The 22,694-nt window shown below is 52.7% G+C and overlaps 9 protein-coding genes and 1 non-coding gene across 10 annotated transcripts; 7 read left to right on the forward strand and 3 right to left on the reverse strand.

Moving 5' to 3' along the window:
- The first annotated feature begins 1,362 nt into the window (after positions 1-1,362).
- On the forward strand, positions 1,363-3,569 carry BDP55DRAFT_316295 (major facilitator superfamily transporter). The gene has a single exon (XM_060566727.1). It carries the CDS (start codon positions 1,514-1,516, stop codon positions 3,260-3,262), a length of 1,749 nt encoding a protein of 582 aa, XP_060434720.1. The 5' UTR covers positions 1,363-1,513; the 3' UTR covers positions 3,263-3,569.
- A 307-nt stretch (positions 3,570-3,876) lies between these two features.
- BDP55DRAFT_627700 (uncharacterized protein) lies at positions 3,877-5,197 on the forward strand (the record flags this gene model as incomplete). The annotated part of the gene is made up of 4 exons (XM_060571793.1): positions 3,877-4,002; positions 4,065-4,280; positions 4,354-4,542; positions 4,565-5,197. 4 exons carry the CDS (start codon positions 3,877-3,879, stop codon positions 5,195-5,197), a joined length of 1,164 nt encoding a protein of 387 aa, XP_060434721.1.
- Positions 5,198-6,278: 1,081 nt separating this feature from the next.
- Positions 6,279-7,733, reverse strand: BDP55DRAFT_649399 (uncharacterized protein). The gene is made up of 2 exons (XM_060573902.1): positions 7,178-7,733; positions 6,279-7,088 (listed from the first exon to the last, which is right to left on the reverse strand). The coding sequence occupies exons 1-2, from the start codon at positions 7,575-7,577 to the stop codon at positions 6,589-6,591; spliced, it is 900 nt and encodes a 299-aa protein (XP_060434722.1). The 5' UTR covers positions 7,578-7,733; the 3' UTR covers positions 6,279-6,588.
- Positions 7,734-9,519: 1,786 nt separating this feature from the next.
- BDP55DRAFT_724594 (uncharacterized protein) lies at positions 9,520-10,049 on the forward strand (the record flags this gene model as incomplete). Its single annotated transcript, XM_060578905.1, has 2 exons — positions 9,520-9,630; positions 9,693-10,049. 2 exons carry the CDS (start codon positions 9,520-9,522, stop codon positions 10,047-10,049), a joined length of 468 nt encoding a protein of 155 aa, XP_060434723.1.
- Positions 10,050-11,261: 1,212 nt separating this feature from the next.
- Positions 11,262-11,623, forward strand: BDP55DRAFT_542887 (uncharacterized protein; the record flags this gene model as incomplete). Its single annotated transcript, XM_060568362.1, has 2 exons — positions 11,262-11,460; positions 11,523-11,623. 2 exons carry the CDS (start codon positions 11,262-11,264, stop codon positions 11,621-11,623), a joined length of 300 nt encoding a protein of 99 aa, XP_060434724.1.
- A 1,029-nt stretch (positions 11,624-12,652) lies between these two features.
- On the forward strand, positions 12,653-12,739 carry BDP55DRAFT_t57. Its single transcript has one exon. It is a non-coding gene; the product is annotated as a tRNA-Glu (tRNA).
- Positions 12,740-14,474: 1,735 nt separating this feature from the next.
- Positions 14,475-16,882, forward strand: BDP55DRAFT_316365 (cytochrome P450). Its single transcript, XM_060566728.1, has 3 exons — positions 14,475-14,721; positions 14,854-15,671; positions 15,722-16,882. Exons 1-3 carry the CDS (start codon positions 14,617-14,619, stop codon positions 16,401-16,403), a joined length of 1,605 nt encoding a protein of 534 aa, XP_060434725.1. The 5' UTR covers positions 14,475-14,616; the 3' UTR covers positions 16,404-16,882.
- A 659-nt stretch (positions 16,883-17,541) lies between these two features.
- BDP55DRAFT_316387 (uncharacterized protein) lies at positions 17,542-18,854 on the forward strand. Its single transcript, XM_060566729.1, has one exon. It carries the CDS (start codon positions 17,780-17,782, stop codon positions 18,737-18,739), a length of 960 nt encoding a protein of 319 aa, XP_060434726.1. The 5' UTR covers positions 17,542-17,779; the 3' UTR covers positions 18,740-18,854.
- A 1-nt stretch (position 18,855) lies between these two features.
- BDP55DRAFT_649415 (methyltransferase domain-containing protein) lies at positions 18,856-20,367 on the reverse strand. The gene has a single exon (XM_060573903.1). It carries the CDS (start codon positions 20,305-20,307, stop codon positions 18,931-18,933), a length of 1,377 nt encoding a protein of 458 aa, XP_060434727.1. The 5' UTR covers positions 20,308-20,367; the 3' UTR covers positions 18,856-18,930.
- A 106-nt stretch (positions 20,368-20,473) lies between these two features.
- BDP55DRAFT_649417 (uncharacterized protein) lies at positions 20,474-22,687 on the reverse strand. The gene is made up of 4 exons (XM_060573904.1): positions 22,140-22,687; positions 21,799-22,082; positions 21,590-21,714; positions 20,474-21,538 (listed from the first exon to the last, which is right to left on the reverse strand). Exons 1-4 carry the CDS (start codon positions 22,444-22,446, stop codon positions 20,866-20,868), a joined length of 1,389 nt encoding a protein of 462 aa, XP_060434728.1. The 5' UTR covers positions 22,447-22,687; the 3' UTR covers positions 20,474-20,865.
- Positions 22,688-22,694: the final 7 nt, after the last annotated feature.

Raw genomic sequence — 22,694 nt, forward strand, 5'->3', positions numbered from 1 at the left:
CGTCTTCGCCTCAATAACTGCAACTGAACAGTGAGCACCGGACTACAACTGTCTCTTCTGCCGGATCAGGCTCCTACCCACGCGCAAAACACAGTTCAAAGGATCTCATCGTGCGTAATAGCGTCGTTGCAGTTGTGGGCTTTGGGGCTTCGGGGCTTGGGACAAACTCCAGTTAGCGCAACGGCGGAGTCAAAGCGCCAATCAGCAGTGGGCGCGCAGATGTGTCGGTGCCATCCGAAGACCCCTAATGCTTGCTTCCCGCCCGTTGTGGGCATCTGGAGAAGGGAACACTTAAAGTTGGATTCGTGTCTGTGTTCAGCTGAAGCTCGATAAGTCCTGCCTTCATCGTCTTTGCAGAATGAACATCTCTTTCACGTGCAGTATCATCATCCTTCTTGGAGCGCCATGTACACCGGATGACATGTAATACTCTAGCTTCGGCGAGGTGGTCGGGCTAAGGAGTCATGTGCCGAAAATCCGAAGTTCTGGCCGAGCTGACATTTTAGCGGGGCATTATGACGAATGACCAGTGAGTCTCAGCAGAGAGTGATACCCATTACCCTGCTTCAAAGATATGGGCAACTGTTCGCAATACCACAAAAAAGGCGTTATCAAGTATCAATCTTTATAGAGACAATATAAGCTCTTCGACTTTGACTTTACGCCACTTTATGTTGTGTCCCAAGAATGCAGAAGGCCGCGGATTAAATCGGCGCTTACGGCGGGCGACGGACCATCCCGAATTGCGTGATTGGCCACGGTGCTGGTGGGGCGCCTTCTTTATCAGATGATCTAATCTGATCGGTCACCTCAGGAAGGCACCAAAAGGTACCTAAAACCTGGAAAGAAGGAAGGAGGGACTTTGTGTGTTGTCACTTTGTCACTAATTCCTTCCGTCCCTTCCACCTCAGGCTCCGGTCTTCGCCTGCCTGCCATGCTGCCCACCCGCGGCTGCCACGCCTGCATGACCTGCTGACAGAGCATTCGTTGGTCCCCTGATCATGAGGCCGGGATTGCCAGCTGTGGGTGGTTGACTGAAATCCTTCCTGTTTGCCTGCCTATCTTCCACATCATGGCCGCTGGGTAGGGCTGCTGCTAAACGTCGCTTCTGCATCATTTCTCATGGACCTCTGCGGTCAGTTTGCCCATCCATCTCGGAATATCTGAGTTCGCAAAGGTACGAAGAACCCAAGTAACACCTATCTTTGCCAATTCACCTCCGTACTACAATACGCAAACAACCCCTGCTGACTGACCCCCCCCTGAGCAGGCGCTCGATACGGATACACAGCCGAGAAGAATCTTTTCCTCCTATTCCCGCCGATGACTGCGAATGCTACGGACGTCTGCTCTCATCGTTCGTTGAATTAGGTGTGCTGAACGAGACATCACGAAAAAAGGTTGCCCAGACCTCTGGTCCCTTACCGACCGCGGCGCGCGTTCCATAAGTACCGAGACATAAGGTTTTCGCCAAAAATCGAACAACGCAAGGGAGAACAAGAGGAGATAGAAAATGTCGAAACTATGGTCGAAGCGCCGCCCTTCCCCGGGCGGCGAGACCTCGCCGCTCCTCGAATCCGACCTCACCGTCGGAGCACCGAGCCAAGCCGACGCAACCCTCCACCCTCATGATACGCCCTCGGGCGGCGTCGCGCACTCCGATACCGTCGCGAACCAGATCAGCAGTGCCGAGCGCGTCTGGCTCTTTGTCGGGATCTTCCTGGTCGGCTACGCCTACGGCCTCGACAGCCAGGTGCGGGGAACCTACCAGCCCTACGCCACGTCAAGCCTCAACCTACACTCATCCCACTCGACCATCAACGTCCTGCGGAGTGTTATCGCCGTGGCCTCGCAGCCAACTGCGGCAAAGGTTGCCGATATTTACGGCCGCTTCGAGACCATCGCCGCCTCTATTCTCTTCTATGTCGTCGGGACCGCCCTCGAGGCCAGTGCGTCCTCGGTGGAAGTCTTCTGCCTCGGCGCCGTTCTATATCAGATTGGCTGGACGTGCATCGTCCTCCTTCTCGAGGTTCTAGTCGCAGACTTCTCGTCGATGCGATCTCGCGTGTTCTTCAGTTACATCCCCGCCATCCCCTTCGTGTTCAACACCTGGATCAGCGGCAACGTCACCTCGGCCGTCTTGCGAGTCACATCATGGCGCTGGGGCATCGGAATGTGGGCCATCATCCTCCCCATCTGCTCCATCCCTCTCCTCACTAGCCTCTACACCTTTGGTCAGCGTTCGCGAAAGGCTGATCGTCATGCCGAGTCGAAGAAGGCAACTGTCGACCTCTTCCATCAACTCGATGCTGTCGGCCTCGCTATCCTCATTGCCGCCTTCTCCTTCACACTGGCGCCTTTGACACTGGCGGGAGGAACCGTGAGCCACTGGAAGACCCCTGGAATCATTATTCCGCTCGCCTTTGGGCTGCTTTGCATTCCGGCTTTCGTCTTCTGGGAGCGCCGCTACGCTCAGGTCCCACTCATCCCCTTTCGCCTCCTCAAAGATCGTGGTGTCTGGTCGGCTCTGGCAGTCCGCAGCCTTCTCAACTTTGCTTGGTCGACGCAAGGCAACTACTTATACACCGTGCTCGTCGTGGCCTTCGACTTCCCTATCGAGACGGCGACCCGCATCTTGTCATTCTTCTCCTTCTTTGGCGTTTTCAGCGGTGTCTTGATGGGCGTTGTCATTTACAGGATCCGACGTCTCAAGGGGATCATCATTACTGGCGCTTGCATTTTCACGGCCTCCTTTGGCCTTCTCATATTATACCCCGGAGGAGCTTCTTCTGCCTCACAGTCTGGTCTTATTGCTGGCCAAATCATCATGGGCCTGGCGGGCGGCCTATTCGCGTACCCGACGCAGGCCTCGATCCAAGCGTCGTCGGATCGAGAGCATGTTGCCGTCGTTACGAGTCTTTACCTGGCCATCTTCAACGTCGGCAGCGCCCTCGGAAACTGTCTATCGGGGGCTATGTGGACTCAGCTTCTCTACCCGTCTCTGGAGTCCAGCCTTGCGTTCCAGCCGAATAAGACGCTGCCGGCGCTGATCTATAACTCGCCGTTCTCGACCATCGAGGACTACCCCGTCGGAGGAGAAATCCGAGACGCAATCATTGACAGCTATCGTGGTGTACAGAGACTCTTGTGCATCGCTGGACTGTGTATCTGCGTGCCCATGGTTGGCTTTGCTTTCGCGTTGAGGAACCCGAAGCTGTCGGAGGAGCGGGTCCAGCCAGAGGCTTCAGCCGAGTCGGACTGATCAATAGGATTGCAAGAGAGATGACATAGTGTCTGCCATTGCAGACTCTTTTTAAGACTGGTCCAGTCGCAGGGCTACGATACATAAGGTATCAGAGTTGTTGCTGCACAAAGAATCGATAGAGCAAGCGTTGGATTTCTCCATTAGATCACTTTTCTGTTTACCATCGCATACAGCGTAGCTTGCCAACGTCGAAGCTTGGCACAAAAATCATCCTGACATTTCAATTTCATGTCTGCATCGAAGTTCTGGGATTGGATCATTTCTCGAGTTGACGTTTGCCACGTACAAATCGTTCCACTAGATTCCCGCCTTCCTATCTACTAAGACGGAGTCTTTAACAGTCCGAATTTTCGAAATCTCATTTCTCACCGGTGGTCGATCCATATTGTTTTCAGTTAACCTCCATCATAGCGTTTGGATGGCTTTCTCGGCAGTCAGGGGATTCTACATAGCGTCCGCGGGACGCGTGGGGCATCGCGTAACATCATCTGCCGCTTGGCATAAGGTACATCGGACGAACTACAAAAGAAGCTCTAGGATAACTCGGAGAACTGATATGTCCAGGTGGGGCTTTGCTATTTCCAAGTTCATCTCAGTTGTTCGTTCTAGATATGAGATTCCTACTTGCCTTGCTCCACCTTGCGGTGGTCTTTGCCCTTGCCACCATGGAGAAAAATACTATCACCAATGAAGTGCCAAATATCATTCTGGTAGATTTCACAGAAGACACACAGCAGGTATGGTTCAATCAAAGATACACCAAGTTCCGTTGTCCCAAGAGACTCACCTGCCCTTCTAGAATCCAGACAATGTTTTCAACACCATAGAACAACGCTTTTTCGACTATCTTTGCATATTCACTCGTCGTCACGCTTTCAAGTCCCCATCCTCTCGCGGCCTATCGTTCAGTTTGTCCTGCGAGGGAGGCGACGAAGTTGTCAGAAGCGAATTACTGCCTATAATTCAATCCTTGGAATTTGTCGAGAAGGCTTCTCTCGCCTCCGGGAGTCCTAGAGTACCGCACCACAGACAGCAACGTCCCCTACTTAGACAGGAAAGAGCTTCGTCACGAGACCTTCTATAAGTAGCGAAACGACATTTTCACTAGCACCACTGCAAATTCCACCCCCGAATACTACGAATCATTTACCCTCCCAACACATCATAATACAGGCGTGTCCCGCCTCCACATAGAATCCAGGCTAGGAACCGGCATCCGCATCGCGATTATCGGCACGGGCTTCGATCTCGCGGTTCCTGGTCTCTCCAAAACGCGGGTATAACTCTAAATACGCCGAGGACGCCTTCGACCTTACTGGTGACAACTGTAGAGACTTTCTGCATGGGACACATGTTTTGGGAATCATTGCTACCGAGAGCGAGGAAAGGAGGTTCGGTGCCTTAGGCGTGGCGGGCAGGATATCCGGTGTATGCGGAGTTGGATGTCTCGCCGGGAGATGTGGAGCTTGCTCCAGGTGGATCTACGATCATCTCAGTATCTGTTCATTCCAACCCGGCTCTGTCGGAGATGTATGGGGGGGCTACTTCGAAGGCTTCATCGAGATCGTCTCCTCCGCGTCCAAAGCAAACACCCTCACGGTGACCTACACCGGCTTCGGTACCGCCCTATTCGACATTCCAATGATCAATCTCAACGCATCACACCTCGTCAAAGTAGAGCCCTCCACAAACCTCGACATTGAAGTTCTTCCTGACACACTCTTCACATGCCTCTTCAACGGGACCATCCCCAAGCCAGAGTGGCATGTCATCGGCGACCTCGGCTTTCCCGGCTTCTGTAAGGTCTTTGTCACTGTGAGCCGGGAGTATATCTACGATCTGGTTAGCGCCGACACGGGCGAGGATATCTTGGCTACGCCGTCGACTTGGTGGGTTTGGGATGGGTCGGAGGAGGATACCTGTAGGAAGTAAATTCCGCCGGGGGCGTATTTTTGGAGGGTGAGGACGTTGAAGTTGAATATGGATGCTGGGAGGAAGGGTGATTGGGATATTTGGGAGACTGGGAGGTGGAAATTGGGTTATAATGGGAGGAGCGTTGGGCTTCCAGAAAACGGGAGTTCCCATACATAGATTTTAGTAGAGATTTATGGTGGATTTGATGCCTTGTGAACTCTAAGGTAGACTGTGGGATGGAACATTGCATGATTTGTTGAGAATCTTGTCACTGTAAGTACTGGGAAGATCTGGTCATTCGCCGACTGCTACGTCTTAGGTAAAGACAGGAGAACATTGTAAGATTTCTGATGGCCATGTACTACATGTAGGCTAAGACATTTTGCTGAAAGGACCACGTCAAAGCCATTCTGGACCCATCCTACGACTTACGTCCCCTTCTTCCACAGGCCTCTGCACCCGAGGAAGCTCAACAAGGCACATCGTTACAGCAAGTTCCGACATCAGTATCAGTGCACCAATAGCCATTGCAGCAGGTGCCGTCGCAATGGCAGCGAGCCTCACTCTGTACAAGTCATCAGCATTCGTCCCGTTGGATCGTCCACTGGGGGTGAGTGCGGGCTTACGAGTGCTCTTACGGCAAGCTGGTTCTGACCCGCGGCAACAGCGTTGACGCTGGAGATGGCGGCTAGAAATGCGGAGACGATGAAGATGGTCCTCATCTTATCTGATGTTTGCGATTGTCTTCGAATAGATGGACGCAGTGAAAAATCGATGTTAGGGTGCTTAATGTTGAGAGACCGAACAATCTAGGTGGACTGCAGGGCGAGTTATATACCATGATGGATATTCTGGATAGGTCATGGCCGTTGAATTTTACATCCACATCAAGACAATAGAAGTCACCACGTGTAATCGAGAAATAGCTCGCCACCGTCGAGTCCTTTCGACACCGCTACTCCCGTTCCTCGTCCTCCAATCCTCCACCAAGACGAAACCAGAAGGACCCAAGACAATGTTTGATTCCTTGAACTCGTTTTGAAGAAAGATGGGATCAAAGAAAGGATCCATGAAGTCTTGGCCGTAAGCTGTAAACAGAGCTAAGTCGGGATTGGGAAGGCGGTTAAACCGGAAGTGATCCGAAGGATCGGGAAAGCCCTGGGGGCCAGGACGTTGGAGGATCAAGGAAAGAGGACTGGCTTATCAGACAGGTTATGTTTGGGTGTGTAAGAACTAAAGCCTGAAAGGCCTTTACGAGCCATCAATGGATTCTGGAGATGAAATGAAGAACGCCACTTAACGAGACGTCAACAAGCAAACAGCTGTCTCCCTTGAAAGGTGGCGAGTAACGGTGAAAAGCCCGTATGGGGGAGTGTGCTCGTTAAATGGGGAAAGGTTTCAACTAAAATCTATTGCCTTTTCTCAATTTTTTCCATTTCCAGGTAAGCATCACCAGCGTCCTTACGCGCCTTTTCATCCAGCCCGACGGCATCACGAAGAACCCCAAACCTTTCCTTCCACAGCTGCCACCGTTCAGGACAAAGCCCATCAGTCCCCTTGACCTTTCGTCTCAACTTCATAGCTTCCATCTTGTCGAGCTTCCACAGAGGCCCTGCCGTTGCCCCACTTACCACCTCATCGCGCCCGTGTAAGAGGTGGCCGGCGTGGGCCATCCAAGCTGCGGCGATACGTGTCTTGTGTGTGATATACTCGACTGCGGCTGGGTCTGAGTTGACCTCGTCCGGAGCGCCGCGAACTGGCGTGACAGTGCCTTCGAGTGCATCTACGAGCGCCCAGACGGCGTTGGTTTCTAGGGAGACGAGGCCTAGGCCTGCGACTCGGGCTGCGTATGCTTGGAGGTTCACCTGGCGGTCTTTCCTCGTATCTTCACTATGAGCCCTGGGATCGCCTGTCATGAGGTATCATATCAGCGAATGATTTTTGAAGATGAAATGTTCAAAGGTAGTTGTAAGACTCGAAGCGGGGGTATGGTCTTACCGTCACTGAGCGTCTCGTTCAAGGTGTTCGCAAACATGGGAAGATTCTGCCACAAATCGACCGAGTTCTCGCCTGCACCTCCCCAGTCTTCGCCCAAACTCACCGTCTTGGGCGGGAGACAGGTAAGCGCCTTGATAACTGCCGCCAGCTGATCTTGTTCGCGCTGGTCGTAGGGGATCTGGCGAGCTAGGTCGTGCATGAGGTCCCAGAACCACCAGAGGAAAGATCCTGCTGTGCCATGTTCCTCGTAATCTGATGTGAAGAGTGAGTCTAGTGCCACGGCAGCTTCTTCTACTGAGATGCTGTTCGTTGGGTCGAAAGCAGAATTGAGTATCTCGACCACTTTGGCGGCGAATGGAGGCGCACCAGGGTCTTCTAGTTGGAGATACACCGATGACATTGTTGGTTGTGAGATGACTTTGATTGATTGTTCTTTGAGTATTTGTGGCAAGTGTAGCTGTAGCTGAAGAGTCTTGCTTCAAGATATCGTTAAATCACTGCGTGAAAATGTGTCAATCGTCGATGATCGACTTTTGGTGCTTCAAGTAAAGCTGCTGTCATACGGCGAGAATCATCCATTAAAGTTCACCCCTAGCTCATAAATAAAAAGCCCGTTTTCTGGAAAGGGAAAGTCTCCAGGCCCCCCAAGGCCCTAGGGAGGCCGCAGTGCGTGCCAGGGAGGGTAGCGACCGTGTTTCGGGGCCCGGCGTCTCCGTCGGCGCACGTCTGGGCGGGAGTGTGGCACAGCACAGCCCTAAAAGGGGGACCCCTCCTTTTCCAACGGCGCGATGCCGTCACCCCGTGCCGGGCGCCGGTGCACCCTGAACTTCAGACGCCGAGAGTTCGTTTCTGGTAGGCAACCAAAGTTTAGAAAAGTCTAAATGTGTTGGTGTTTGGGGTATGTTGAAGAGGTAGCTATACGTGCTCGCCCTATGAACCTAGCCATCGATAAAAGGGGTAATGGCAATGCCGCAAAGCCCGGTCCCGTGCCAAGCGTGATGTTCGAATCGTCTGAAGTAGTGAGGTCTAGGCAGAAGAATAAGGTCGTTCGACTTTTATGCCTTTTTAGAACTCATGATCTGCAACTACCCCGGGACCGTATTCTATCTGAGGTATGCTACCAAGCTGAAAGCGAAGTTTGAGTTATTTGACATGCTCTTGGTAAACTGCCCAGAGTCAATGTTGATACTTAGACTCTCGCTCGTTCCGGATGTCAAGCGAACCCTGGGACGCTATCATGCTCGGCCGATGAGATGGTGATTGGGTACCTTGGCAGGCTTGGCTAACAGAAACGCTGTTTGTTGTTCAGGTTCTAGACTTGGGGAAAGCACCACCCACGCTGGTTATGGAGGGGACGGTCTTCGCTAGGTGACATTCGGCGGGGAACATGACAAGGTCCCGACTACTCGGCGAAAATACAGTGACATGATCGGCGATGTCAAAGTCTTGTACGTATGAACTGATGTTGGCCCGCGAAGTCGACCACAGACTTGTTCGGCACATCTATCCGATGTAGTGCGTAAGGTGGGAACTAAGTTGGCAGAGTCATTCGGCAACTTCTCCAAATACCCTTGTTGTTACTCATTCATATGGTTATTGCTGAGCTGTGTAAGTCACACAGGCAGGAACTTCATATGTCCGCATTGATATTGCTCGTTGCTGCATTCGGATCCTTCGCTTCTTCGAGGTTGCAAAGAACTTGCGCCCCTTTTACAAGCCGACATCTAGCAATGCCTGCTCCAGATGCACGCAAGTAGCGAAGTACCTCCATCATCTAGATCTATTGTGACAAGTTGAGAACATTCTACCAAGTAGTTGTGGAGTAGTGGTATGTCTGGCAACAAGAGATGCGAAGAGCCATACTTAGTTGCGAAAGCGGTTCTCAAAGTATGTTGGTTATATCAAGTAATGGCTATGTTGCGGTGAGGCATATGTTTTACATTAGACTTTGAAGCTCATCTTATTCTGTCCCGACTCTAGCCAAAGTTGGGGTCGGATATAATTAGGTCTCTGTGATATAAGCAGATTATATTGGCGGCCGTACATTGCTACATCACTGACTCGCAACGCAGTCTGAGCATAGACCACGTTCACTCGGTTGGACCGGGAACATTGCTGACATGTTCCCTCGAGACATCTTGGGGGCCTAGGAGAGTAGAAACAGGAAGTGAACGACTTCATGAGATAAATAGCTTCCACTTGCGCCGACAAGATGTGAGAATTTAACTCATCATCCAACGGTCCTCCAACGCCTCTTACACTCCTTTACAGTTTGACAAACATTCAACTTTTTCTCACTCATTTCGAAAATCACTTTCAGCCAGCAACACCAACTTGTCAAGATGGTTTCCTACACTTACATCCTCACCCTTCTTGCTGCCACTGTCAGCATTGCCAGCCCGACCCCTCTATTGGGCGAGGACGGCACCATCGAGACTCGCCAGTCCGGCCAGGTACTTCATAGCCCTCCTGCCTGCCACCTTCAAACTGCCTCAAAACTAACACCCCTCATTAGTCCTACACCTGCAAGGCAGGAGCCACGAATAATGGCGCTTTGTACGGAACAGTCAAATACGATACTTCCATCGGATACTTGCGCGAGGCCAAGACCACCGCGGGCTCCAGCGGTTACCCCAAGACGTTTGATAACAGAGGCAACGTGATGACCTTTGCTTCGGGATGCGCCGGCACCGTCTACGAGCTCCCTGTTCTGGCGGACGGCAAGCGCTACGACTTTAATGCCAAGAAGGGGACCACCAACCGACCTGGTCCCATGCGTGTTTACTACACCAAGGATCTCAAGTTCTGCGGGATTGGAGCCAAGGAGAAGGCTGACGGCACTGGCAACCCCCATAACTGCGCTGCCAACTGAGGCGTTTTTCTAAGGCTTGGAGTATGGGTTTGAAATTTTGATAGATATTTTCTTATGTCATTTGTGATAGGAGAAGACGGTGATGGGGTTCATGTACAAAGGATTGATGAGATCATACCTCACATAGACAAATATCCAGCGTACGACTTTTTGGAATTTGTTGCCTAGACCTTGATACTACGGCTGGTCCTCTATATGCCTCATAAACTCTTGGACTTTGGTTGATGCAGAGCGATAGAACGTCTTGGATTGGCTTCGCCCACTCCTTCGTTGCTAAAGAGGCCTAGAGATAGCATAGAGAGCTCATGAGTTTATGAAAATTTTATGAAAACGCTCAAAGAATTGTGAAAACGAGCATCTGATATTAGGTGCCAAGGAACTACTTCCAAGTGCACTTAATATCCCCGCACGCCCAGGTAGAGAATGGTGGCAGGAGTTGGAGGCGGTACATCTAAGTAGGAGTTGGATGCAAGGTACCATATCGCATCATTTATCCGTACAGTCAAAGACAATGTACAAGATATGAGAGAGACTTGGAGTGAGGTGGTTGACTGGAGGTGCCCAGGGCTCCTGGCCGGACAAATACCTCCTCCCTTTCCTAACGGGAGGGCTAAGAAGCACAGGGGCACGGGGTCAAAGGTGGCTTGAATGCGTGATGACGGCAGCCACAAGCGAGAGACAATGTCCCTTCCTTCCCGCCCGGACGAACCACTCCGCTCTGTCCTCCTTCCTGTGGTGGTTTGGGTATACGTATCTGCTCCTGCCGCAATTACCAGCGGTATGATTGGAAGGTTCCTTGCAACCTGGCGCCTTCCTCGAAATGCGACAGGAGTGGCTGGAACGAGGTTGTGTGATTGCCTGTGTGGCTGGTGACGTCACGATGCCGACGTCACGGACGACAATTCTCACCACATACGGCGGTCACTGGCGTCGGCTCCTGCCTCCCCCCAACCCGCCGCTTTGGTTCGGTTGGGGTTAGGCAAGTCTCAGGCGGCAGCGCCCATCGCGTCACAAGGACGTTGTTTTTCGTCCGCGTGGGCTCTTTCTTTAAAGTCAACGGTGCGGCCAGATCTCCATGGGCCCTTTGAGCTGTTGGAGCTAAATCTGAAGCTTTCATTTAATCACCTTTCCCCGACACACCCAGAGCTCCCAAGTTTATCCACAAACCGCTCAACCACACCAAAGATCAAAGCTACAACACACAACGTCAACATGGCCGTCTCCAATGCGATCCAGGATCTCTTCAGCAGCATCTACGAGCTGCTCTCCTCCATCTTCAACGCCTTCTACCACGTCTTGCAGACCATCTTCAACACAATTATCGGCTTCTTCACCAGTCTTGTCAACCTAATTACCGATGTATTCCAGGGCGCCATCGATGTTGTTGGAGGACTCGGCAAGTTCGTCTTGAGTAAGTCCCACGCTAGCCACATAGGTATCAGTTGTCCTGTGGCTAATTCCCCTTCTCAACAGGCAACTTCGTCATCATCGGTGTCATCGCGGCCGGCGGCTACGCATACGTTCGGTATACCTCCCAAGGTCGACAGGTCGCTACCGGCAAGAAGACTGCCTAAACAGCCTGGTCAACACAAAAGCCCTCGGCGGAGAAGTTGCGTATGAGTTCGACGTGGAAGAAACGAAAGGCTTAATCTAGTGGGAGACAAACGGATGAACGTACAGGAATGGGCATTGACGCAGCAGCCGAGGATTCGATGATACCACTATTGTAACTGGTTTTGATTTTCACCGAGATACCTATTAGCAACGCAGCAAGTTTAGCATTCTTTTCTCACGTTCCAGTCGCCTATTGCCTCGTGGGTTGCGGAGTCTACTCCGTCGCGATGTCTTGAGACCCTCCGGCCGACCCTCACTCCGCAGCGGGTCCCAATCCGCTTTCGCAATTCTCATCATGGCAAGACGGCCGAGCGGTCTAAGGCGCCAGGTTCAGGTTCAACTTGAGTCTGCTGGTGTGGAAACACGCGCGACTTCGCATCTCGTTCTTGTCATATACCTTTTGATCCTGGGCTGTGTCATTGCTTTTGGACTAAGGCGTATGGTCGGCTAACTGAGTCTGCGGCCGATGATCGAGAAGACGGACGGCTTGCCACGCGCCCGACCTGAACAGATGCGGTGCGGGACCAGACAAAGAAAGCCATGCGCCTCTTGGCTGCATCGAATACTACCTTGGCCCTATCACATCGGATCAGCGAGGATATGCGACGGTACTTCACGCGCTCCGGTTACCGTCTGGGCAAGGATTCCGGAGCCGATTCCGTCCGCAGTTATGCCGGTTCCCTTATGCGTGGAACAACCTGGAGAGCTTCGTTTTGGAAGTGGTGCATCTCATCTGGGCCAAAGTCTTGAATCCAGGATGCGCCATCCACTCTCTTCTTTCTCGATTCGTCCTACAGAGACTCAACTTGATATTCGTATTCAGCTTTCAATGTTCAGTGCGACCGATGCAAACGGAAACGGCACGGCTAACCGCTGTGACAGGCTCTTACTGGCACCATCCTAGAGACCTAGGCTCAGCCCAGCATCACTGCCCCACTCTCACTATGCAAGATACTGATGCACTAATCTTGAGAGAACAGACATCAACATCCGATATGGTGTAGTGGCCAACATGATGCCCTCTCATCTCTGTGAGAGGTTAGGCATAGCCCCGAGTTCGATTCTCGGTTTCGGAACTTTTGCTTCATTACATGATATTCTTTTGGCAGGGCATATTCCCTACCCTGCTGACGGTTGTTGGATGGATTCGGCGCATTTTTATTTTACGTGGCGTGCGTTGAGATTACCTAAGCACCCCGATGTACGTCGGGTATCACAGTAGACAAGCTGACGTTGAGTCGTAGGTTGAAGGTACTTTGAGTACATAACCTACCTTCAAGAGTCGGCCTGTTCCAACATTGAAGATGCTCAACTCTGTTGGTGCTGTCAGGATCGTAGCCGCCGTGCCGCTGTCCGAGAAAGCTTAGCATCTGCTGAAGGAGCAGGGATTCGTCCGGAGTGGTATTTTTTCTCTTCTTTTTCACCCCCACCTCTGCCTCTCCCTCCTAACACGCCGGCGGCCGAGGGTTCGATTTTGCTCCTCTGTGGACCGCCTTAAGTTCATGCTGCACGCAGCCAGAACCGTAACACAAGATGCCGCTGTTGGACTACAGCCGAGGAAAACTTCGCACTGCTATGCGTAGTAGGCTGTACGGCTAAGTACAGCATCCATTGCGGGCTTTGGAGCTCGTACTGACCGAGACTCCCCGCTGTCTCCCCGTCTCAATGAAGAAGACGCAATTCGGCAGCCCAGCCAAGACCCTGTGGACCTCTCCCACCGGCGGGGTGTGGATTGTGTGGTGGATTATCTCCGAGAATGAGGTTCTCAGATTCCCCCATTGTTGTTGAGTGTGGCATCTGACCTCATGCCCAGGCATTTTGCAGATTTGGCGCTCTTGAGAGTATGATCATGTATCGCCAGCTCCCTGTGTGAGGTAGCCAAAGAGCTTACCCAACTTTGTCTCCCCTTCATTGCGGTCGACGATGGCTAGGCACGCAGGATCATATTCGCAAACCTTTTCTGAATCCTTGAAACTTTCTCGGTCATCGGCCACGCATCGGCGGACTCCCACCCACATTCCGCCTAGCCCTCTGCACGCAAAAACATAATGGATACAACGTACCATCCAGCAGTACCAAACGGCCACGGAGATGCAAAAGTCCAGCAACGACCAAGGGAAACGAAGAAACCTCTTCCGGGGCACTCGTGTCTTTTCATCGCCCTCAACCAGCAGTTCCCGGTGGCTGGAACAAGAGGCGAAGCAATGCCGCGGCGTCATGAATTCTTGAGTGCCGATGAGCGGACCGGACCGTTGACAAAACAAAACTGAATCCTCCGCACGTTGACTGGTCAAGCCCTCTGAAAAAAAGCCTGCAAACACGCGCTAAAGAAACTGAAGCCATTGGAAATGGGGCCGACGGCGTTTCTGACCACCATCCACGCCCCCTCGTCCATCGCGACATGGAACCAATTCCGGGAACTTCCTCAAGTTCCTGCGTGGCCTTTTACTCATCTCACGCCCTCCCCTTCCCACCCATGTCGACCGTTCTGACTTCATCCAATCCGGGAACACTGATCTCTTTCAATCATCTTATCAGATCATCTAATCTGATCCTCTCGACCCCACCGTTCAGAAAAAGGATGCGACCTTCTCACGCATTGCACACCCCCTCCCCCCCAGTAAGACGTACTGGCGGGAGGACGATCACATCGAAAGGACCAAACTGACAGACCCCCCCTTGCTGAAGAAAAAAAAAAGTGAGAGCGCGAGAGGGATTTTTACTCTGGGTATTTGGCCCCGAATGTGACATTACGTAGAGCCCAGGATTGGTAGGTCGTAGATGAAATTTGACCCTAATACCCCGCCATCTTCTTCCGCCGTGTAGCTTTTCTCTCTCTTCTTGTTCTGAGTGTGGGCAGCAAGACTCTTCCGCCTTTTGTTTCTTTCCCCCTCCCTTTCGTCATCTTCCCGGGAAATAGCTTGGCGATACCCCCCAAGTTTTGAGGCTCACGATGTTTGGCGTTTCCAACTGGCTGATCGCGGCCAGCGTGGCTCTCGCCACGGCCGTGTACTGGGCGTTCAAGGCTGTGTACATGAGAACCAGATTCAGAGGATTGGTAAGAGCTTCGCTCCAACTTCATCTCACTTGTCAATGGCTCGCGCCCGCGGCTATAAAGACGTGCGCAAAGCAAACATCGCAGAAGCATCGCAATGCTGACTCTTTTGGTGTTTCTTTCCTCGGAATTTAGCCTCAACCGCCAAAACACTCATGGATCTGGGCACACACCATCATCTGGGAAGAGCTGGCAGCCACCCTGCCGCTCTTCACCCACCCCCAGCACATCTACACCATCATGGCGCAAAAATACAACCTCGGCGGAATCTTCTACGTCGACATGTGGCCCTTTGTCGAGTCCCAGGTCATCATCACCGACCCGGACGCCGCCCAGCTCGTCCTCACCACGAACCCGTACCCCAAGCACCCCACCATCGAGCAGTTCCTCCGCCCCTTCACCGGCAAAGACAGCATCGCCGCCTCCAACGGTGACCGCTGGAAGTACAACCACCGCATGGTCGGCTCCGGCTTCACGCCCACCTATGTCAAGCCCATGGCCGGCATGATTGCCGAGCAGGTTCTCATCTTCCACGAGCGCCTGCGCGCTTTTGCCGCCAAGGGCGAGTCGTTCAACATGGAGGAGGAGTCTGCCAAGACGATTTTTGATGTCGTCGGTAAGATTGTGTTTGGTGTCTCTCTCGAGGCGCAGAGGTCTGGCTCGCCGCTGCTTGAAGATTTGCGCAACTCTATTAACCCCGCCACCACCTTCATCGGCACCCGCAACCCGTGGAAGAAGCGCAAGGCACAGCAGAAGCTACAGGCACTCAAGGATCGCGTTAGAGATACCCTGGCTGGGGAGATGAAGGAAAGGTTGCGCATCCTGCAGGACGAGAAGGAATTGCCTTCCCGGCGACAGGTCAAGAGTGTCCTGGACCGCATCGTCCTCGACAGAATCCAGAGCGGACCGGGCTTGGGTCTCGACGACGAGTTCATCGACACCGCCGTCACTAAGTAAGTCTACTCTATGCTTCGCAACTGTGCCTCGCTAACAACCAACCCAGCCTCAAGGCTCTCCTCCTCGGAGGCCACGGCACCACCACTGACACCTTCACCTGGGTCACAATGTTCCTCTCCCTCTACCCCGACGTCGTCGCCCGCCTCCGCGCCGAGCACGACGAGCACTTCTCCCCGGACCTTGACACCACCGTCGAGATGCTCACCGCGAACCCGCAAAAGACAAACGACATGGACTTCACCAACGCTGTCATCAAGGAGACGCTCCGCTTCTTCCCCATCGGCTTCACCATCCGCCAGGCTCCGCCCGGAACAACCCACCTCGAGTGGAACGGCCGCCGCTGGCCCGTCAAGAACCTCATGGTCATCCCCTGCGCGCACTCGACGCACATGGACCCCAAGGTCTGGGGCGAAGACAGCAAGAGCTTCCGGCCCGATCGGTTCCTAGGCGAGGATGCCAAAGACATGCACCGCTTCGCGTGGCGGCCGTTTGAGCGCGGGCCTAGGGCTTGCATTGCGCAGGATTTGGCCATGGATGAGCTGCGCATCATGTTGTTGCTTACGGTACGGTGGTTCGATTTCGAGACGATTGTGAATGGGACTACGCAGAGGGTTGACTATATGGATATCGATCACAAGGTGGGCGATTTGGCTTTCCAGATGGTTGGTATGGAGGCTAGGCCGAGGCACGATATGAAGATGAAGGTGCATGTGAGGGAGAGGAGGTGAGTGAGCTGGTCGCCGCCGGCTTGCTGGCCTGACTAAAGCTTGGTTTCTTGAGGCGACTTCTCCGCAGTTTCTGCGAGGAGCCAATTGGGGACGTACAGTGGAGAGAATGATGGTGTACATAGGATGGACCATTCTCACACATTACAATCTCACTGTCTCAGAAATTCATGAGAACTTGACGAGATGGCTTCAGGGTGATAGACGATGAATTCCTTCGTAGATTTCTCAGCACCCCGGGTCAGCAGTGGGATTGAAGCTGGGCCAGTCGCTCAGCTATCCATGATTGGACCAATCTAAATTGAACGAGATGGCAATTCAATACAAGTATTGTTGGTATCGCGTGCCCCGTTATCATGGTGGTATGGGTATCATCTCGTCCGCGTTCGTCCTTGTCGTTAATGTGCTCGTGTTTTAGAGAGGAATACTCAATTCCATTCAATTTCCGACGACGATTGTCATTAGGTAAAGTATGATTCGGTTGATGATTGTGGTGACACATCTCGTCTTATTCTTTCGGCGGTAAGTCCCCTGGTCATCCAACTGCTTTTGCTAATGGAGTAGTATTAACTTTTCTTAAAAGCTTATTTACTGTCGGAGTCCATTCCGAATCATTCGGCCCGCTACCACCAAGCAAAGAGACGACAGTGAGAACCTCGTATCAGGCGCCCTGCCTTGACTCCCTTCCACGATCTGTGACATTCAAACGGGGGCATGCCAAGTAGAAAAGTGTTCAGGAACATGACAGTGACTCGTTAGTATGGATAGAACATTCCGGCCCGAGATGAATTCTGGGGTGAGACCAAAGTCCGATTGACGCACGATTGACGTTGTTGATTCGATGGCCGTAGCCGAGATGGCGTACATTCCACGACCGTGTCGCCGAGACTCGCCCCTATTCTTGCCTCTTCCCCAGGAAAAACCTAAGACTTTGGCGTTTCAAGATTAAGTAGGTGAGTAGGTGGAAGTAGGTAAAAGAAAGCATAGCAGCGTTAGCTGTTCGGCGAGTCTGACGGTTGAAGCGCTAGCAAAAATATGAGAGACTAGGAGCCAAGTTCTCGAGTAAGAATACGAGACGCGACTAACTGAATTCTTGCACGAGAACGAGGTACGACAAACACAACAATGCTGGAATGTAACTGTCATCCAGACCGGATGTGATCCGGGTTTTACCAGCAAACTACCTCCTGGCCATCAACGCTAGCTGAAATGTTTACGTTTAATCAAACCGTCTTGGCTTCAACTCAAGGTCCTATAAATGGTTACCAAAGTTCCCTTGCAAACTCAACTTCTTCTCAACTCAACCCTCACACTCATTTACAACACTGACATCAGTCTACCACACTCTTTTACACACGGTTTTCACCACCAAACTCAACATGTCTTCTCACGTTGCTCCCCTCCTGGCCGGCCTCATCCTCGGCGCCACCCAGCTCACATCCGCCTCCCCCGTCGCTGATGCGCCCATGCCCGTCGCCGCCCTCCTCAGCAACGGCACCTACACTGAGGTCGTCACCGCCATCACCACCTACTGCCCCGAACCTACCGTCATCTACCACGGCAAGTACACCTACACCATTAAGGAGCCCATGACCTTCACCATCACCGACTGCCCCTGCACCATCACCCACGTCGGCCCCGTTCCTACCGGCGTCGCCCCGGGCCCCGACTGCCCGACCGCCTGCGCCGACGACTACAACAAGTGCCGCAGCGCTCCCGACGCCAACCGCGCCTCTTGCGCCGCCGAGTACGCCGGCTGCCTCGGCTACAGCCCCTTCGGGCCCGATGGCTCCCTCGTCACCCCCACCGCCTGCTCCGGCACCGCTACCGCCGTCCCCCCCATCGCGACTGGCATCGTCCCCCCCATCAGCGCCGTCCCCCCTATCGCGACTGGCATCATTCCCCCCATCAGCGCCGTCCCCCCTATCGCGACTGGCATCGTTCCCCCCATCAGCGCCGTCCCCCCCATCGCGACTGGCATCGTTCCCCCCGTCAGCGCCGTCCCCCCCATCGCGACTGGTATCGTTCCCCCCGCGACCCCTACTGGTGACACTTGCGTCGCGGGCTGCAACGACTCGTACAACAAGTGCCGCAGCGCTCCTGGTGCCAACCGCTCGACCTGCGCTGCTGAGTACGCTGGCTGCCTTGGCTACAGCCCCTTCGGACCTGACGGCTCGCTTATTACCCCCACTGCTTGCTCTGCTTCTGCTACGGGTGCAGTGCCCACTGCCACCGCGAAGCCTTCGCCTCCTGTGGTCCAGGTTGCGTCTGCTGGACGTACGTCTTTCGGTGTCGCCGTTGCGGCTGTGTGTGGTCTTGCTGCTCTTGCTCTGTTCTAAGGGATGATGAGTGGGAGTCTTTCGAGATTGTGTCTCGGGTTTGTGTATTGGATTCTGTGTAGATAGTTTGCTTTAATATGTTATATTCATGAGACCGATTCTTTGAGCATTAGGCATATTATCCGCATGCAGTTGAGGTAAGTGAAACGGCTACCTACCGGTGAGTTGTCTATTCAACTTGGTGTACCAATTTATCCCTTGTCAGCCACGAGCATCAGGTTCCGCGGTGATATCTTGTAGTCGAATATCGGCACAACGTTAACATTCTGCCCTCCGTTCTCCGCCAGGAATAAGTACCGGTCAAGGGCAACCACACTTTCAACCACCTTACAGCAAAGCACACTGAGCGTCCACAGAATCGCCACTTTGCCCTCATAACCTCGATACCTCTCCTCATAAACAACGAGGTCAGCATCGCTGATCTTGCTCTCTTCCACGCCGAGACATGCAATCGCTCTGCGTGCGAACGTGGGAAAGCTGGCCATGTCTCCCTTTCGTACACCCCACACAGGCCTATCCTCCTTGTCGAGCTCTATCCCTTTATCATGGAAGACCTTCTCCAAGAGGGCTCGGTAGAAGCGCCGTTTCGAGTACACCGACTCTTCTTTGCTCGGATCCGCCCTTTCCCAGTTATTCGGCGCCTGGCAACCCGTCATGAGCGCCGTGGCACTCAACGTGACATTTCTTTCTCGCATCTTTGCACTGATTGGAAATCCATCAGGACAAGCGGCAGAGCGCGGGACAATGTGGTTGTAGCAGCATCCAACGGCGCCAAGACATACGACGAACGGCACCGTGGCGAAGTATCTCAGCATATGCTCCGAGAGGTTCCCACACGCGTGTAAGCCAACGAGCATGCACTTCTCCTCTCCGGCCCAGGCGGCAATCTCATCAGCAAGCGGTGGTGTACCGTCAATGTAGCGCCGCATGTGCTGGATCCTGCTCACGGGGATTCCCAGACTGTCTGCGCAGGCTTTTGAGGCCGCAAGTTGGGACTCGCTGCCGTCGATTGCTAACACATGGAGCTCTGGGAAAAGATAGGCTAGCGCTACGGAGAGATACCCTTGGCCGGAGCCCATGTCGATGATGTGGGTTATGCTGTTGGTCTGGCAGACGCTGTGGATGTATTTGACAGCGATGGAGACTTCTACAATCTTCTTGGTTTTCATGCGATTTGTCAGGATCTCTGGCAGGGCTGTGGAGTCGCCAGAGCGTTGATCTCGTGGAAGTGCGAGCGACTGGACACTCTTTAGCCACTTAGACAGCGACTCTGGCCGGTCTGGTAAGGGTAAATATCGGTTGTCTTCATCTTCTTCGTCATCTGATGTTGAATAGGGATCCAGCTCTTCGATGCTGTCGATCAAGTCTTGCTGAGCTATTCGATGGTCTGGTATTGACGCCCACCAGGATATCCAGTCGGTGGGTAGAGCTTCCCACGCATTGTAGATGAGTGAATCGTTGACGTGGATATCACCGGTGATCTGGCGGACCAAGGGTGTTTCGATGAATTCTACCAGATCCCCCGCGTAGTCATTGATGTTATTGTATGAGTTTGGTAATGTGATCATGTTCTAGGGAAATTGGGGTTTCTTGTTGAAATTGTGTTGCCGAGGAGTGGAAAACATCAGCACAAAACTTGGAAGATCTCTAGTGTAAAAGCGGTATGGGACGGCAGAACTTGATACAGCAAGTTATCGAAGGCAACAATATTTGAGAACAAGCTCTTCGCAGTTCACCTTGGATCAATCGAAGAAAATTTTCATAGTACCCTAAGAATCCAAGCTAAAATCAATAACAAATATTGAGTCGCTAGTTTGCTTCCTGTCAGCCTTTTCAATGCCCAGAAACTTGAACCTCTAATCCACTCTAACCTTCCAAGATGGAAGCTCCGCTAGATCCTTGCTCCCAAGGATCGAACTTGCATAAACACCATATCCAAATGCTCGCCAGATACGGAAGACTCGACATCCATTGAACCACCTTCTTCCACCTCCTCGTGACCGACAAACTCTCCATTCTTGTATACGGCCCACACACCTGCTCGCAAGCTGCGAATGGTCAGCTTGATCAATCAATCGGTATATTTGCACTTTGTTGAGACTCAGAACATGAGTATCGACCTTTTTTCAACTTGAGATTCCTAGAATTGTGTCCCAATGTGGTCGGAAAATGTCTTCGCCGTGGACTATGTCCAGCCAGAGAACACTTTTGAGATGGGCAAGCACACTAACCCAACTGTTCACTTGGGTCAATGCCACAACGTCTCTTGCCAAGCCAGTCAACCAGGTGTAGTGCTGTGTCCCCTGTGAGGCAACGATGCCTATGTTTAGAAGCCAAATGAAGACAGTGTTGTAGGACTGGGCGTATGGGGCTAGTTTTTTCAGACTTTTCATAAGCTGATTGACGATCGTGCTGAATATCACAGCGTGCGAGTAATATGTCGGACCTTGAATGATAAATATGTAGAGTACAGTCGCTAGACGGATGCTTTCACTAGTTGCTGAGCGAGGCTCTGCTGGTTCTGGCACTGGTAGCAAAAGTCGGTGTATGACGAAACATGAAAGATCGTGTAGTTTTGTCAGTCGTAGCGGTACTTGCTGCGCGCGTCGGAAAATACTTCGAAGCCGTAATAACACGTTTTCGACCTCGTTTTCGATCTCGATATCGCCAAGATGGGACAGATTACTGTCCGACACAGTTGGGTCTATCTGCCACTCCGGAGGCATAGGCACTCCGTCGCCAACGCCCGCATCGCTTTGCGTTTCGAATTGTGGCAATCCGGTGACGATCATCGACACCCTTTCCGACGTCAACACAGAATTTTCGGCTGAAGCAACACTTCGAACGTACCAGCTAACCATTCTCGCGGTAAGAGGACTAGTTTGCCTTACTGCATTGATCCCTCCCCGCATATTGACAAGTCGTTTCACTCCATCAACGTGCATTTCGCTCACTTGGATGTTGCCTTTACCAAACTGATGCGTGGAAAGAATTAGTGAACAGACAAGGGCTTCGAGTCATCCTGACACTTCGGGCTGAGACCACAGGCTGAGGCTCACCTCGATAGCTGCTAAAGTGATGACGGAATTCATGGTTCCATCTTGGATTGCCATTGAGTCGTCTTGAACCTTCCGGCGAAGTAGAGCAACTGAATCCGCCATCAGGATCTCTGATGACTGGAATCCTTTTTGAGCCAACAACTCTTCGTCGAGACATGCTGTTTGTAAAGAGACGTGAAATAATGCCGGATCGCCCAGGGCTAATGGCCACCAGGAGACGAGGAATGGATTTGACGTCGCGTTCAAGTCTAGAGGGTAGTATTCGAACGCGATCTTGTGGAGAACTACGTGGGTTGGTGAGCGAAACGTTGACCAATCGGCTTAAGTCGTGATGTGCTTACAACTGTGAATAAGACGCTGCACTTGCTCCCGTGGAAGTCTGGTCTGAGGATAAGAGTCAAAAGGATCAAGAGAGCCGAATCTGTAGTTGGTCAAAGCACCGGATCCGTCCAGCGGAGGTCCCGGCGGCGATGTTGCGCTACCCCCCGGTACGGACCCGGAGGCTGCCGGCGCAGCCGTCAGGGGTTCGTTGGCGTAGGCGCACAGAACCTTGCGCTTGATGCAGCGGGAGCACCGCGGCGTGCGGAGGTCGCAACTGTGTTTAGACTTTGCACACGCAGCACAGGACCGGCGGAGGGTTTGGCGCATGTTGTGCGAGATCGACTGGACATGGAGGAATTGGACTGGAGTGAGTCGATGGTCCCCCAGTGATGAGAAGCAACGAAAGGAGGGAAGATGAAAATGATCCAATGGTGGAGACAATGGTCTGAGAGCTTCGCCCGCGTATCCGCGAGAGACTGAGAGCTGGCTCCCGCTTGTGAGTTGGCTTCTTGCGGTGCCCTGACCGAAAGGGGTTTAGTCGCCGCAGTTTCAATCGTGAGGGATCTCGCTGCTCA

This window comes from Colletotrichum godetiae, assembly GCF_030913485.1.
Source record: "Colletotrichum godetiae strain CBS 193.32 chromosome Unknown BDP55scaffold_5, whole genome shotgun sequence".
Classification (NCBI taxonomy): Eukaryota; Fungi; Ascomycota; class Sordariomycetes; order Glomerellales; family Glomerellaceae; genus Colletotrichum; species Colletotrichum godetiae.